Source organism: Taudactylus pleione, unplaced genomic scaffold (genome assembly GCF_031769625.1).
Source record: "Taudactylus pleione unplaced genomic scaffold, aTauple2 ptg000026l, whole genome shotgun sequence".
In the NCBI taxonomy this organism is placed as follows: domain Eukaryota; kingdom Metazoa; phylum Chordata; class Amphibia; order Anura; family Myobatrachidae; genus Taudactylus; species Taudactylus pleione.
In genome coordinates, this window is record NW_028284428.1 from 34039768 (window position 1) to 34054237 (window position 14470).

Below are 14470 nucleotides of genomic sequence, written 5' to 3' on the forward strand. Positions count from 1 at the left end.
AAGAACCAGACTACAGAAATTGTAAGGGTGATAAAGAGGATCCCACCCGCTCAGCTAGAACACCAATCATAGTATGATTCCCTTCCCCAGAAATCCAATCTGCTAAATGGACCAATTGAGAAGCCATGTAGAACAGACAGAGATTAGGGAGGCCTAAGCCACCCAAAGCCTTAGATTTGTAAATCTTTTTATAGCTACTTGAGCAAGTCTGTTCCCCCATATAAATGAAGACAGAATGCTCTCAATGCAAGAATTTTTTTTAGGGATATAAACTGGAGAGTGCTGTAGAAGATACAAATACTTGGGCTGAATTGACATTTTAAAGAGATTAATGCGTTCCTTAACAGTAAGGGGCGATTTTTTTCCCACCTATGTACTCTTAATTTAAAGCTGGAGGTAATTGGATCAATATTTTGAGAGATTTAGGAGGTATATTTACTAAAGTGCGGGTTTTTAGATGTGGAGACGTTGCTCATAGCAACCAATCAGACTCTAGCTATTATCTTCTAGAAGATGCTAGATAAATGTTTAAGTAGAATCTGATTGGTTGCTATGGGCAACATCTCCACTTCTAAAAACCTGCAGTTTAGTAAATATACCCCTTAGTCTTTAGCGTGAGGTGTAATCCACACTCCCAAATATTACAATTTTATAGTCCACTGAAGTGGACAAGAGGAGGGGTTGGATACAGGGAGATTATTGTAAATAGGGAATAATTAGATTTATCCCAATTGATGACCAAACCTGAGAAGCTTCCAAATGAGTTAACTATTTTTAGAACAATATACAGAGAGACAGATGTATCCTCCAGGAATAAAAGCATATCATATAGGGCTACAACATCCTCCGCCACCCCAGCCATAAGACCACGTATATCAGGGGAAGTGCGCAGGAGACACACCAGGGGCTCAATAGCAAGCGCAAATAGGGCTGACAACCCTTATCCAGAGATACCACAACAGCCCCCGGCTCTATTAGGTCACTCCTCTGTAAGTGATAGTATAACTGGGAACTTTCTTTTTGCCTAAAAATGAACCTCCTAAGCTGAACTTTTGATCCTTATTTTCTATACACATATGGCACTTTATAAAGATACTGGTGTACTTCGGTTCTTTAGTGCACTTTAATATATATATTTTTTTTCATACGTGCAATAGGGATGCTTAAAGCACTATAAATATTCATTGGAAACAGCATTACTAGGCGCTTCCATACATTCTACTGTTTACACTTTTACGTAAGCGGTCTCTGTACTGCCGTCTATTTTATGGATGGAGCTGACACCCAATTTTCTGAGGGGAGTGCTATTATACATATGTTTATATGGGGAATTGTACACAAACACAATCAATAAAAAAAAATATATATATATAATTATTTATTTATTTTTAAATATAAAGCATAGGTCTGGCAGCACTCTATCTATTTTCTGCACCTTGTAGAACCAAGTGTAATTACTCCATCAGGCTAATTGTTTTTATAGAAGACCTAAACATATATTGGACATATCAATAGACTATTTATTCTACATAGCAAATGTATGATGGGACAGGGATACAGCCTAAAAAATACTTAATTGAGCATAAATCTTTGACTTATTTAATTTAATAAAAGAACTAGAAAAATGATCCTACATGGATTTCTTTTATGCACCCTGCCAAAATTTGATTTAGCTCCTTTTATTGTGTCCAAGAGCGGTTTAGAGGAAATACTTAGATGTCATCAGTATGTAGGAAGATGCAGGGAAACCAAGGTCAGATTAGGTCTTTCTGATACTGGATCATATCCATGTTATTAGATTCAGATTATACTGGATATAGAATTGATAACATCAGCCTTTTAAAGCACATATTTCCTGTGTATGCATCATGTGGCAAGGTATAGATTTACAGGCAGCTACACACTATAAGCTGGGTACACACTGACAGATATATCGCCCATTCAATTGAACGAGCGTGATATCTGTAGTGCATTGGCAGGTGATAGACGATATGTCAGTAAACGACCTTGTTCACATACATATCGCATCTGCCCTGCAGCACAGCCGATGCCAATTTATCTTGTAGATATATTGGCATGTCTGGCTGTGTGTACGGGTAACTCGACGACTGCTGTGCACTTGCTACAGGTACCCGGCAGTGATTGATGCCTGAAATGGGTGGGCAAATTCATATGCCTGCCCAGTTGTGATGTCAGTGCAAACACATCGGCAGAAAGATTGGTAAGTGTGTTGGCACTTCCTAATTGTTATATCGGTTGGCGGGTCGACGAGGTGTGTACCCAGCTTTACTTTCAGCAAGCACTGAGATTGAGGGAGAATCTAGGTTCAACTTTATCAATGAGTTATATGATATCATAAAACTTGAACAAGAAACACTAATATTTATCTGATGTTATACATAGACATTAATACAATACTCAAATGCATATTATAATACAATATTAATGATTTAAACATACATAGATAAGTGAAATAGAACATTTAAGAAAATACCAGATAATGCATTTATAGGAAGCTATGAAGAATTGAAATATCTGAACATTGTCATGTAACCGCGTAAAACAATAATAATAGCAATTATCATCGCCAGCAGAACACTTTTAGCTGTGTAACGATTACATGAGCAGATCCCCCATACCCTGTGCTTGCATTGCATCAGAACAGACTTGGCTTTATGAGGGAGTGATGCATAAGCAGTAATGCATCTGCTGCACATATGCAGTGGCTTCATGGTGCAGCCACCGACCATGGGTAGTGGGGAGAAGTTCTCAGGTAGACATAACAGCAGTGCTGCCCGAGGTATTGTATTGTAAAGGCCTACATTATCATACAGTGCTGGTTTCTTATTAATAACCAGCAGAGCGATACATACATGTATCATGTCGGAATAAGGGAAGAGGAAGTGATGGGTGAAAGGGGTGGGTATAAGAGGGTGACTGAACCATGAAGAGGGGGGGCAAGGAGGACATGGTGTTATACCGGATTGCCATAACATCATGCAAGTCCAGCTGAGATGCATTTTAAATGCAGGCAGCAGCAGTGGACGTTAAAATTAAAATGGTTGACTACAGATTCACTGCACAACAGTTTGCATGTTTTTCCAAACCTTCAGGACTTCAGTTATTAAATCCTGCTGTAACACCAAGAGAGGCATTTGCTGTGCAAACTTGGGATGTTGAGAGATCTTTTAAGGAAGCCAACAGACATTTAATATTCGCTAAAGGATTTAATCTAATTTGTGGTAGACAAGATGATTATTCCATAACTTCCCCTCATACTGGTGCTGGTAGTTGTGAATAGTGGTATTCAGCAGCAATCTATTTATATTCAATTATGGGATCACATTCTAAGAGTTATATCCAAAATGTTTATTATGTGGAAAATTCTTACTACAATGAGATCCGTTTTCTTACATGAGGTGCCCATTTATTGCCGCTTTTCCCTATTATTATATATGACAAATAAATTAGCTTCCACCATCTATTAATGACTCATTTACAGTTTATGAGTTTTCAATTTGGATTTAGATCCAGGCCACTCATGTTGTTTTTAGGCTCACGGTTTGTGTAGTTAATCATATAATGCAGTTTGTATAGCCTGTAATGCTCATCTTATACACCCATCATGTGAATAATAAGACAATAAGTGTCTGTGTGCACCAATGCAGACCCCTCATCTTTATACTGAATGCAGATTTCTGTATATTGTCATATTTGCAGGACGTTTTCCTTTTTCTGCAGACAGTCTATCAGTGATGTCCTGTATAGTTTTTTGGATAAGCAGATAAGACCTAATGGGAAAGAAACACACTGTAATACTTGCTACAGCCAGACACGTTCTACCCCCTCATCCTCAGCACAATACAACTATAAAATATACTGCTACGATTTTAATCCAATTGAACACGATATTATGATTCTCTGATTGTAGATGCCCTGTACTGGGAAATTAACTCTCCCATACATTGTCACCTTATTAATCTCCTGATCTACTCCAGCCAAAGAGCATCATTCACAACAAGCATTCTGTCCATCTACACTCAGTGTTGCCAGCAGAATCTCAATTCTAATAGAACTATTGTTTCCAGTGACTGTACCTATTATTGGTTTGCAGGCTATTTTCAGCATACGAACTCCCGAGCGTTGTGCAGTTCCATTGTAAAAGCCTATTTGTGGCACCTGAGCGGTAAATCTACAGTACTCAGCCGGGAGGAAGTACATGAGAAAGTAGCAAATAACATTAGATAACAGTATAGAAGGCTATTTGTGGCCATAAGAAAAATATTTGAGGTTCTCAAAAGATGTCAAATGGCTGATTTTTTTTTAAACAATGGACAAATTATAGAAATAAAGTGTTTTTCACCAAGTAAAAGCCTCTACCATATTATGGGGCCAGATAAATGTATGTAATGTGTTTTTTTCATTGTTTTTAAGCAAGTTTCACAATTTTTGGAAAAAACACTTGTAACCCCCATCAGCAAAATGAAAATCACATTCCACATCTATACAACACCCCAAAAGACATGTCCCACATAATTAAACCCATTTTTGAGCTTTTTACAGAAAACCACCTGAAAATTTACATTATTGGCCAAATTATGCTAATTACAAAATACAATATAAAATCTACTGAGAGATAAAAAGCAATAATAAATGTATAAATGAACAAATAAATATAAAATCCAAATGTCACAAAAGATGAATCAAAGTATACGAACATACCAGTCATTGGTGGTGAGTGTCACCTTGGGTAAAGTAACATCAGGGTTTCCAGAATACACCCTTGCTGGACACTCACAGGCTTAGCAATGAAATCTTGGTATAGTAGATGTCTGCACGCAACCTCCAACGCGTTTCGAGCAGATTTGCTCTTCCTCAAGAAGATGGCCTTGAATTTAAAATAAATAATCTCACTATGTGGTGCCCAAAAGTGCTGCATATTGCTGATCATAGTCCGTTACCTCAGGCAGTAGTTGAGTAACGGGTGGTATCCACTTAGCGATTTTAGCAAGCAATTGCACGATGACGATGTCAATCTCCGGCGATGCTGGGCTGCCCCCAGAGTGAAGTTATAAGGATCCCTCGCAAGGCCACACCCCTTTATTTAGGCCATATCCCCTCTTCATCTGGGCATGCCTCCAGCGCACAGGGGTGTATACCAGGTGTCACCAGACCCGGTGACACCTCTTCTGTTAGGTGAGATTCTACCCCCATTCCAACACAGGTGCGGAGGTTTCTGTCTAATGCAATGTGTATGGTTTTACAGAGCTTTTATCAATGGATTTTGTTACAGGAGAAAGTGTCCTCATATTGCAAATATTGATGAAAATACAGAAAACCTGGGGTTGTTTAGCTTGTGAGACAAAGCAATGACAGATTGTCTTGTATGTGGGATTTTTCTCCAAATATAATTAATTTCTCCGCTACAATACATTATCACCTCTGGGCACAAGCCAGACGAGTTTATCTTTTCAGCAGTTTTATTATACTGTGTCCCCCTCTGAGAGGAGCTGCCTGAAATTGCATGGCTTACATGGACATCTATTATTCTAAAGCAGTGCTGGAAAATGCATTTTTTTTAGGTAATGGTGATTTTTTTTTAATTCTCTTGAATGAATGTAACCAAGAGATGTGGAATGTGTCCATCGAAAAAAGACAGGAAGACATTATACCGATGTAACGTGTCACAAGCCTATGTGCTTGGAACATCAGGCAATGATTTGTTCTGATTGTATTTGAATTTTAATATTTAGTAGCCATTGTTCTATAAATCTTATTTTTCTGAATACTATGGTTTTTTCATCTTACGGGCATCACAGACACAGGTTAGCTGTTATGAAACTTTTTTTTTTATAAGGTTAGTTTTTTAGGGTTAAAAGTGAGCAAGAAGAAAGTATCTAAAAATAAATACAATGACATCTAAAGAACTCTTAACCAAAATCCAAATTCAGGGCCTGATTCAGCAGTGCACGCAAGTGCACTGCTGATCGCAGATTCCCAATTATCATGAATCTATGCGTGTGCAGGACCCATTCTGTGAGTGTGCAGGATGGGTCCTACATAGTCGCACGTAGACCCTTCAATGCCTCTGCCTGATTGACAGGCAGAGGCATTTAAGGGGTGTTGCGGGGCGGCCGGCGTTCTCGGAAATGGGGGTGTGTCCGCCCTGTTTTCCTGGAGTGCCAAGCCCAGGATCTGCATTGATCGACAGAGTGTCCTGGGCTCACAAGCCAGCTGGCTGGCTGCCCAGCACCGTCCATCATCGTGACCATCGACTACCTATGGTCGCGATGGTGATCCCAGCCTGCAACCTCTGTCATAGTGCTGGGACCATAAATGCAGAAGGGGGTGTCATACACCTCTTGCTGCATTCGCATATTAGCAAGGACGGAATTGCAAAGCTGCCTGCGTGTAGCTTTGCAATTGCGATCCTTGCTGAATCAGACCCTCAGTTAGATACTTTTGGCGTTAAGTACTTTTTACACTTTATATAGCAAGGTTTTGATTACTGTTATTTGCCAAAGCTCATAAATTTCCAGAATATCATATATATATATATATATATATATATATATATATATATTTTTTATTTTTTTTTTATTATTATTTTTTTTTATTTATTGTATTTCTAAATATTTGGGTGTAACAGTAATATTTATAATGGACTTTTTGATTTTCACAGCAAGAACTGATAGACAGTATCAGTAAGAAGCTGCAGGTTCTTCGGGAGGCTAGAGAAACCCTTTTGGATGACATCCAGTGTAACAACGCTTTAGGAGAGGAGGTTGAGATCATTGTGAAAGAGGTCTGCAAACCAAATGAGTTTGACAAGTTCCGAATGTTCATTGGAGATCTAGAGAAAATAGTTAATCTTCTTCTGTCGCTTTCTGGAAGGCTTGCCCGGGTGGAAAATGCCCTTAATAACCTAGATGAAACTGCTTCCCCAGAAGAACGAGTAAGTCCAATATAAATAGTAATGGAAATGGCTTGAACAACTTCTTCCTTGAAACGTGTTTCTATATTTGAAGTCATAGTCTGCAGTTTCCCTTGTAGGTAATAGATGGTACTTTGATCTTCTGATTACTGTAGCTGGTGAAATACTGAGTGCATGTAGGGCATGCTGACTGAACGCTCAAGAATGAATATGAAGCCTACAAATGTATTACTTTATAGCTTGATCCAATTTGGAGCTAATTACTCATGGCGCGAGTAAGTGCAGCTGTATGACGGATTTACGGTACCGCCGGACTCGCACATTTTTGTTCTCAACCTCATAGGCCTGCGAGCAAAAATGTGCAAGTACGGGATTGGATCGGGCAGCGAGGGGGGCTGTACACTGTTATAACGGGAACTTGTCCCCTTCGCTCCTAATTGGATCAAGCCCTATGCATGAGTTCAGGATCCATTTTGTGTACACTATTTTCGCTCATTTAGTAGTCATATGCTTGTCCTTGCTGAATAGTTTGTAATGGATTAGGAAGTTATCTACATACTGTATTTGACTTTACAGGAGCTCAGGATCCATTTTGATTGCACTGTTTTGATATTTATTGTTTTTTAAACACTCAGAAAAAAACTTTGCTTAGTATGTTGTTTCCCATTAACAGAACATTTTATTCTGGAACTATCCTGGACTATGGATATTGATTTTGAAAAGCAAATAACAAATAAAAACCCATGTAACCTACACATACAGAACATCAATAGATATTTATCACATTCACTCAAGTTTTTAATATCCGTCAGTTGATAGACATCTGACAGATGAAACTATGCTCAGTGCTTTATAAAGAACGTGATGACCTCCTCTGCATTTCTTGCCCTCCGTTATTTCACCTGGAGGACTTTTCTCTGTTGACCTTCCTCCAAATGCTGCTATGAGGCTGACTGGCATTCTGGGAATTTTGCAAATCATTAAAATTGTTGGTGTAATTAATTTCACATCTTTTGTTATTAGTTTATGTTTTATATTGTTTTCATATTGGGACGGTTCTGTCTCAGAAGTGTTATTTCCATGCTACAGAGAGACTTACAGATGTGTCCTCATACACCTAGCCTCAATACACCATGCAGCGCGAGACGCGAGAGAGCTGTGCTGAGGGGTGTATCGTCCTTTTCACTCGATGCCACAAAACGGACTGAGTTTAAATCTGTACAACACAACTTGGCGTGAAAAAAAACCGTGTCCGCTGCATTGTGGCAGTTACAGATTCAGTGTCACATGTACAAGTGTTGCATAACAATATAATCAGTGCAGTCTCTTAAAGTGGTTTAGTCACATCACGTTGTGACTAAGATGCACATTTCAGCGAGTAAGATGAGAAGGGCTGTTTGCCGCGACTGCTGCAATTGTGTAAGGACTGTAGGGACTGATGCTGAGTTGAATGTACGTATGTTTGCACCGTGTATCTTATGTGTTTTCACACTCCTGCTCTGGAAGAGAGCGTAGATAAACACAGGCAATGCAGAGCCATGCACATGTAATCACATCTACATTTAGAACTGAAGAGGCTGACCTGGGCTGTAACAACATTCTCACATAGACAAGGTTCAGTGAGATTGTGTCATTGGGGTTATGGGCTATGCAGAGTTGTATGTACTGTAAGTGTAATGACATAGTAATTACATCTGTTTCCAGGTGTATCTCTTACACCAAGTATAGGGTAGGTGTAAGGTCACACTGATGATGATAACTAGTAGCACACCAATGTCTACAAGAAAACGTGTACAGCTCTGCATACAGGCGAATATATACACATTTTAGTGTCTTTACCACAGAGGCTGAATAAGATTTAGGCTTTTCTGAGTAATGACTGGAGATGGATGAGCATTATCTGTGTTGAGCTTTCACTGTCTTCTCTTTAATGCAGGCTGTCATGTAAGTAGGCTTGTCGTGTACATCTAAACATGAATGTGATGGCTTTATACCCTAGGGAACATTTACAAAATTCTAACTCAGCAACAGTACTGAATGAAAGGAATGTCAAAATGTCATTGCAAAAATAAGTCCCATTTATAAAAACTGGAGGGGCCAGATTGTATACAGGTCCTCTGGTGTATACCTTGCTCTTACAGTTCCTGGCAAAAAAGTTGCTAAATGATGCTGGTTTTCCATATGCAAGTACTACCCACCGTTTATTAGCCAGCTCCTCTGCCCTTTGTGACTGGTCCTGTACATGTCCCCACAGAGTGTTACATATCCTTCTCTGGTAGGTTTACAGTTTTTATTATATATTTCCCCAATTTTGTATACACAATTTGTTTATGACCACAGATTCTGTTGTGCTTCATCTGTGACATTTTCCATGTATAAAGCCAGTTCCTAAGCGGTTAGAGATGCAGGATAGCACCACTAGTACATTGCGAGCATTTGCTGCCTCTGCAATGCAAATAAGATGCCAAATTTAAAGGAAAGTGCGATACACTACTTCTCTCTGAGCGCCTGTCGCGTCTGATGTCTCGGGCTGTATGACCTATGGACACCCATTTAGTGAGGACACATCTGTAAAACTTGCCTTCAATAAACTTAAAATGAACACTGATCAGGTAGAAATGGCCATGCCTCCTCTAGTTGTGAACCACAAGGTGGCAGCAGGGAGTGTTACTGTTATGCCTCTGAGTGAGGTCTGCAGCAGTCCTCTCACAGCCACACGCTGCTTAGCTTGGTCTTTATAGTCATTTCTGCAAGATTGTCCATATAATGCTGATATGATCCATGTCATATAGTGACATCTTTTGTTTCAGAATGACAGTGAGATAGTTGCACCTTTTGTATGTTCTCTGTACAGCGCTGCGGAATATGTGTGCGCTATATACATAACTGGTAATAAATAATTAAAATAAATAAATGTTGTTGTAGTTTTCTTATACAATTAGTTGCTTCTGTAAATGATCAATGTTGCAATATGCTAATGTTGCTATAATAATAGTGCATGAGAAACTAATACTGTATGGCAGCTTCTACTTTTACCTTCTATGTTTGTTACACATCATAAACATGTTCTTTGTTTTACTGTCTGATAATGGGGAATTGTAACTGCGTTACTTGCCATTCTGTTAATCAGTTGACTTTTCATCTTTTCAGAGGACGCTAGTTGAGAAGAGGAAGTTGCTGACAAGGCAGCATGAAGACGCAAAGGAACTAAAAGAGAACTTGGACCGTCGTGAACGTACGGTTTTTGACATTTTGGCGAGTTACCTGAACGAGGAAAACCTTGCAGACTATGAGCACTTTGTAAAGATGAAATCGGCACTGATCCTCGAGCAACGGGAACTGGAAGACAAAATCAAGCTGGGAGAAGAACAACTTAAATGTCTGACCGACAGCCTCCCCTCGGAACGAATCAAGTAGAGAATGGCAGAGCCAAAGCTGGACTTCTGGCCAGCCATCTCCACGCGTTTCTTAATCTCAACATGTGAAAATGAATAGAACCCTTTGAGTTGATGTTACACAAAATGAAAAATGCTTCTTGTTAGCAATAATTTTTTTGGTTTGATTGGATTATATATTTAATTTTTCTATTTTATGTTGGACTCTACATGGGACTCCATGCTATAGATCAATAGGTGTTTCAGTTTGAAGTCGTCCGTATAGTGAACTCCGTTACAATATACTGCATGTAGCCTTTATCGTTCCTATTTTATGTGTAGCATAAAATGCTTGTTACAAAACCCCTGCCGCACAATGATAAGTCAAGTGACCACAAATCTGATCTAATAATTGTTCTATATAACAGGTGCATAATGAATAGTTAGGACAAGATTTTGTTTTGTCTGTTCTGATCTCATCCTGCCACAGTTATGCAGGGGTAATATTTATCACCCTGAAAATCTGCTGTTGTCTGAGGTTCTCCTTGGAATGAACAATAAAAAAACAAATGGTGTCTTTACATAAATTTTATTTATTATGATAATACATAGAGAAAGCCCCAAAACTATATACAAATCACCACACCATGACACAATTTAATGGACAACTGAACACAGCAGTTATACATTTAGCTTTCATTGTGGTATTTTCCCATCAGTTCCAACCAGCAAAGAGTCACTGCTGATGCCTGAGCAATCTGTCTGGTCTTTAGATAGGAAGAGGCTTACACAGAGAATAAAAGCTGCTGTGAGGGAGACAGACATGGACCAATTAACTGTCTCTAACCAGATGGATACACAGGAAAAGCTTAACCTGGCCATACACTAGACCAACTTCCATCCAACTAGCCAATCAGCCATTCCCCGGAAAATTAACAAAAACTTTAGTTCAGACAAGTTGTTTCAATAAAACATAAAACCAACTTGTCTGGACGACCATTTTCATCTGTTTTCCAGTGTTTGGAAGCAAATTGCTGACTGTCATTTGCTCCCATACTGTATATTACCAGATTTCATTCCAACCAACCAACTAGATGAAAGCTGGTCTAGTGTATGACCAGCTTTAGACAGCACTTCTAAATGTGTTATCTTACTTACGTATATTAAATGTCATTTATATTAGTAACTTGAATTTAGGCAGTTGTCTGTTACTCCATCTCCTAATAGTGTGACTGTTTTGCTAAATGTATTGCTTTCCCCAAAGAAATATTCACCTATATCTTAAAGGGGTACCCTGAAAATCAGAATTTTAAATCTGTTGTGAAAATCTCCATTTCATTAAACTTTGCAATATATCTCCTAAAATATACATTTATATTGTTTTGCCCCTCCCCAGAGGTTTTTTAATTTCAGTACAGTACCTGATTTTAGATTCCAGATGTCAGCGTTTCCATAATTGTCATTGGCTAAATGTAGGCTTGCCATATCAACCCTTTCATTCAGGACACGTGAATTACACAGGTTCCGTGGCTGATTAAAACCAGGTGAAATGTAGATTAAGTCAGCCAGCCACAGAATCTGTGTAATTCATGTGTCCCGAATAAAAGGGATGATTTGGCAAGCCTAGCTAAATGCCATCTAACGCAGCATTTAAAAATTGCAAATTATAAAGCACAAAATAGAAAGTGATGCTGAATGTTAAAATATTACCCGCCACAGTGATGAAAGTGACATTGTTCCAATCAGGGAAAACTGCTCCATCAAGGGCCAAACAGTAAACAGGTTTAGGGGCATATGTATCAAAGCTTGATGTGAGATAAAATTGTGAGATATAGATCACCGACCAATCAGCTTCTAACTTACATTTTGCAGGCTGTGTTTAAGAAATGATAGTTTGGAGCTGATTGGTTGGTGATATATAGTTCACAATTTTATCTCACATCATGCTTTGATACATATGCCCCTAAAAGTCACAATTTAACCTAGTTTTAATCAGCCACAGAACTTGTGTAATTCATATATGTCCCTAATTAAAGGGATGATATATAATTGATATATGAATATACAATTATCTGTCAGATATCTGTCCAATCTGGCTGGTGGAAATGAAAATCTGGTAATGTATGAGAGCAAATGACAATCGACCATTTGCTAAAGGTGCCCATCCACTAGACGATTAAATTGAACGAGAACGATATCGTTATCGTTCAATAATAGTTTGAAACTCGTTTGCAGATTGTTTAAAAAATATCTAAAACGACCAGCGATGCGCGCACCCGCTGGTCGTTTAGACATCTATCAATGTACAAATATGTTGTACAACCTGATGATATCGTCAGGTTCAACATGTTTGCAGATGATTGATGTGCCTTCCCTGAATGACGTTGAGTGAAGGCACATCAGAGACAGACAAACGACTGCACGATTACAATGTCGTAATCGTGCAGTCTTTTGCCTGTCGTCTAGTGGATGGGCACCTTATCAATCTCTGGAAAATAGACAAAAAATGGTCGTTCAGACAAATTGGTTAAAACACACGAATTTAACCAATTTGAACAATTGTTTGTTTGTCCATTTTTCAGTGTTTAAAACCATATGATCGACTGTCATTTGCTCCCATACATGACCAGGTTTTCATTCTAACCAGCCAGATTGGACAGATATCTGCCAGATAATTGTATAGTATACACACGTAAAGATTATCTGTCCTACCAGTCAACTAGTTGATTGGTTAGAATGAAAATCTGGTAAGATATAAAAGCAAATGACAATCAGCAATTTGCTCCCAAACGCCAGAAAATGGACAAAAACTGTTGTTTGAACAATTTGCTTAGAACAAAACTTGTCTGAACGACCATTTTCTTCTGTTTTCTGGCATTTAGGAGCAAATTGCTGATCATCAGTTACTCCCATATGTTACCAGATTTTCAATCAACTAGTTGGCTGGTTGGACAGATAATCTTTAGATGTACGGCTAGCTTAATAACAATAGTATATTCCCCTGCCTTTCATTCAACACCTGCGCCGTGTAGCATTCCGCTGACTCTGTGTCTGTGCACCCTGCTGTGTGTGCCTGCGGGTGTATCTGCATGCGATATGCTACCTTACAGTGTCACAGCCGCTAACACTAAAATGTAGTATTTCACTTTCAGATATTGGGCCATATTCAATTTGAGGCGAAAAGTCCATTATTGGCGATAATTTATCACCAGTGATGTAATTTTCACCTGTTTCAATTATCCCCATATTCAATTTCAAAGACTTTTCGCCGGAGCGAAAAGTATTTGTTAAAAAACGGGGATAACTTTTCTCTATGTAATATATGGCGAAAACAAAATGCAGAATTGGGGTGGGGTTTAGGGGTGCAGGCTTAAAAAAAATTGCCTGCGCCCCTGGGAGTGTCCCCTAAAAGTAATCTCTGTCACAAAATTGTTAAATAAGTCCTCAGGACACCCCAAAAAATGTACTTTCATTTTAGGGACAAAAAAAAATGGGGACAAAGTTTTAAAGTAGCTAAATAGATTCCGGGGGGGTTCCCATGTATGCGGCATTTCTTTAATAAAGCACAAGTGAGTTAATCTAATTATCTTGGTTAGGAATTATCCCATCTGCTTCACCAGGCAAAAATCCTCAAAATATCACCTGTTGGGAAAACTCGAGGGTTGAGGTTGAAAACCACTGGTTTAGTCTATGTATGTATGTATGTATTTATGTACGTACGTACATACGTACGTAATGTGTCTGTGTGCGTATATATTATACACACCATTTAGTGGCAGGATTCAGGACCTTATTCAGAGGCGGCCGTACGGTCTACGACCGCATGGCCGCCTCGATGTCTGGCCAGTGTGCATGCGCACGAGGGAGCCGGCGCCCTCGTGCGCATGCGTGAGACCCGCTATGACCGACAGCGCAGGTCGTAGCGGGTCTCTTTCCAAAGGGGGCGAGCTGTCAATGTTGATTGACAGCTCGCCCCATTTGGAATGCGGGCCGGGGGGGTGGCAGCCCAAACAGGCGTTCCCATGGGAACGCCTACCGTTTGGGGGAGGCCCCACTGACATCACTAGTGATGTCAGTGGAGAGCTTCCGGCTCTGACAGAGCCAGAAGCTCTCCGGGGCTTACGACAAGTGAGACCCTACCCTAGGGTCTCGTCGTATACCC

At 39.4% G+C, this 14470-nt stretch overlaps 1 protein-coding gene across 2 annotated transcripts in view; it reads left to right on the top strand.

Annotated features, from left to right (window-relative positions):
• Positions 1-11569, top strand: part of SHROOM2 (shroom family member 2) — a 301341-nt gene extending 289772 nt beyond the window's left edge. For both annotated transcript variants that reach the window (XM_088451660.1, XM_088451662.1), the window contains 2 exons: positions 6683-6955; positions 10085-11569. In XM_088451660.1, the coding sequence (XP_088307786.1) occupies positions 6683-6955; positions 10085-10351 (540 nt within the window). In that variant the 3' untranslated portion in view covers positions 10352-11569. The remainder of the gene's footprint in view (positions 1-6682; positions 6956-10084) is intronic.
• The last annotated feature ends 2901 nt before the right edge of the window (positions 11570-14470 follow it).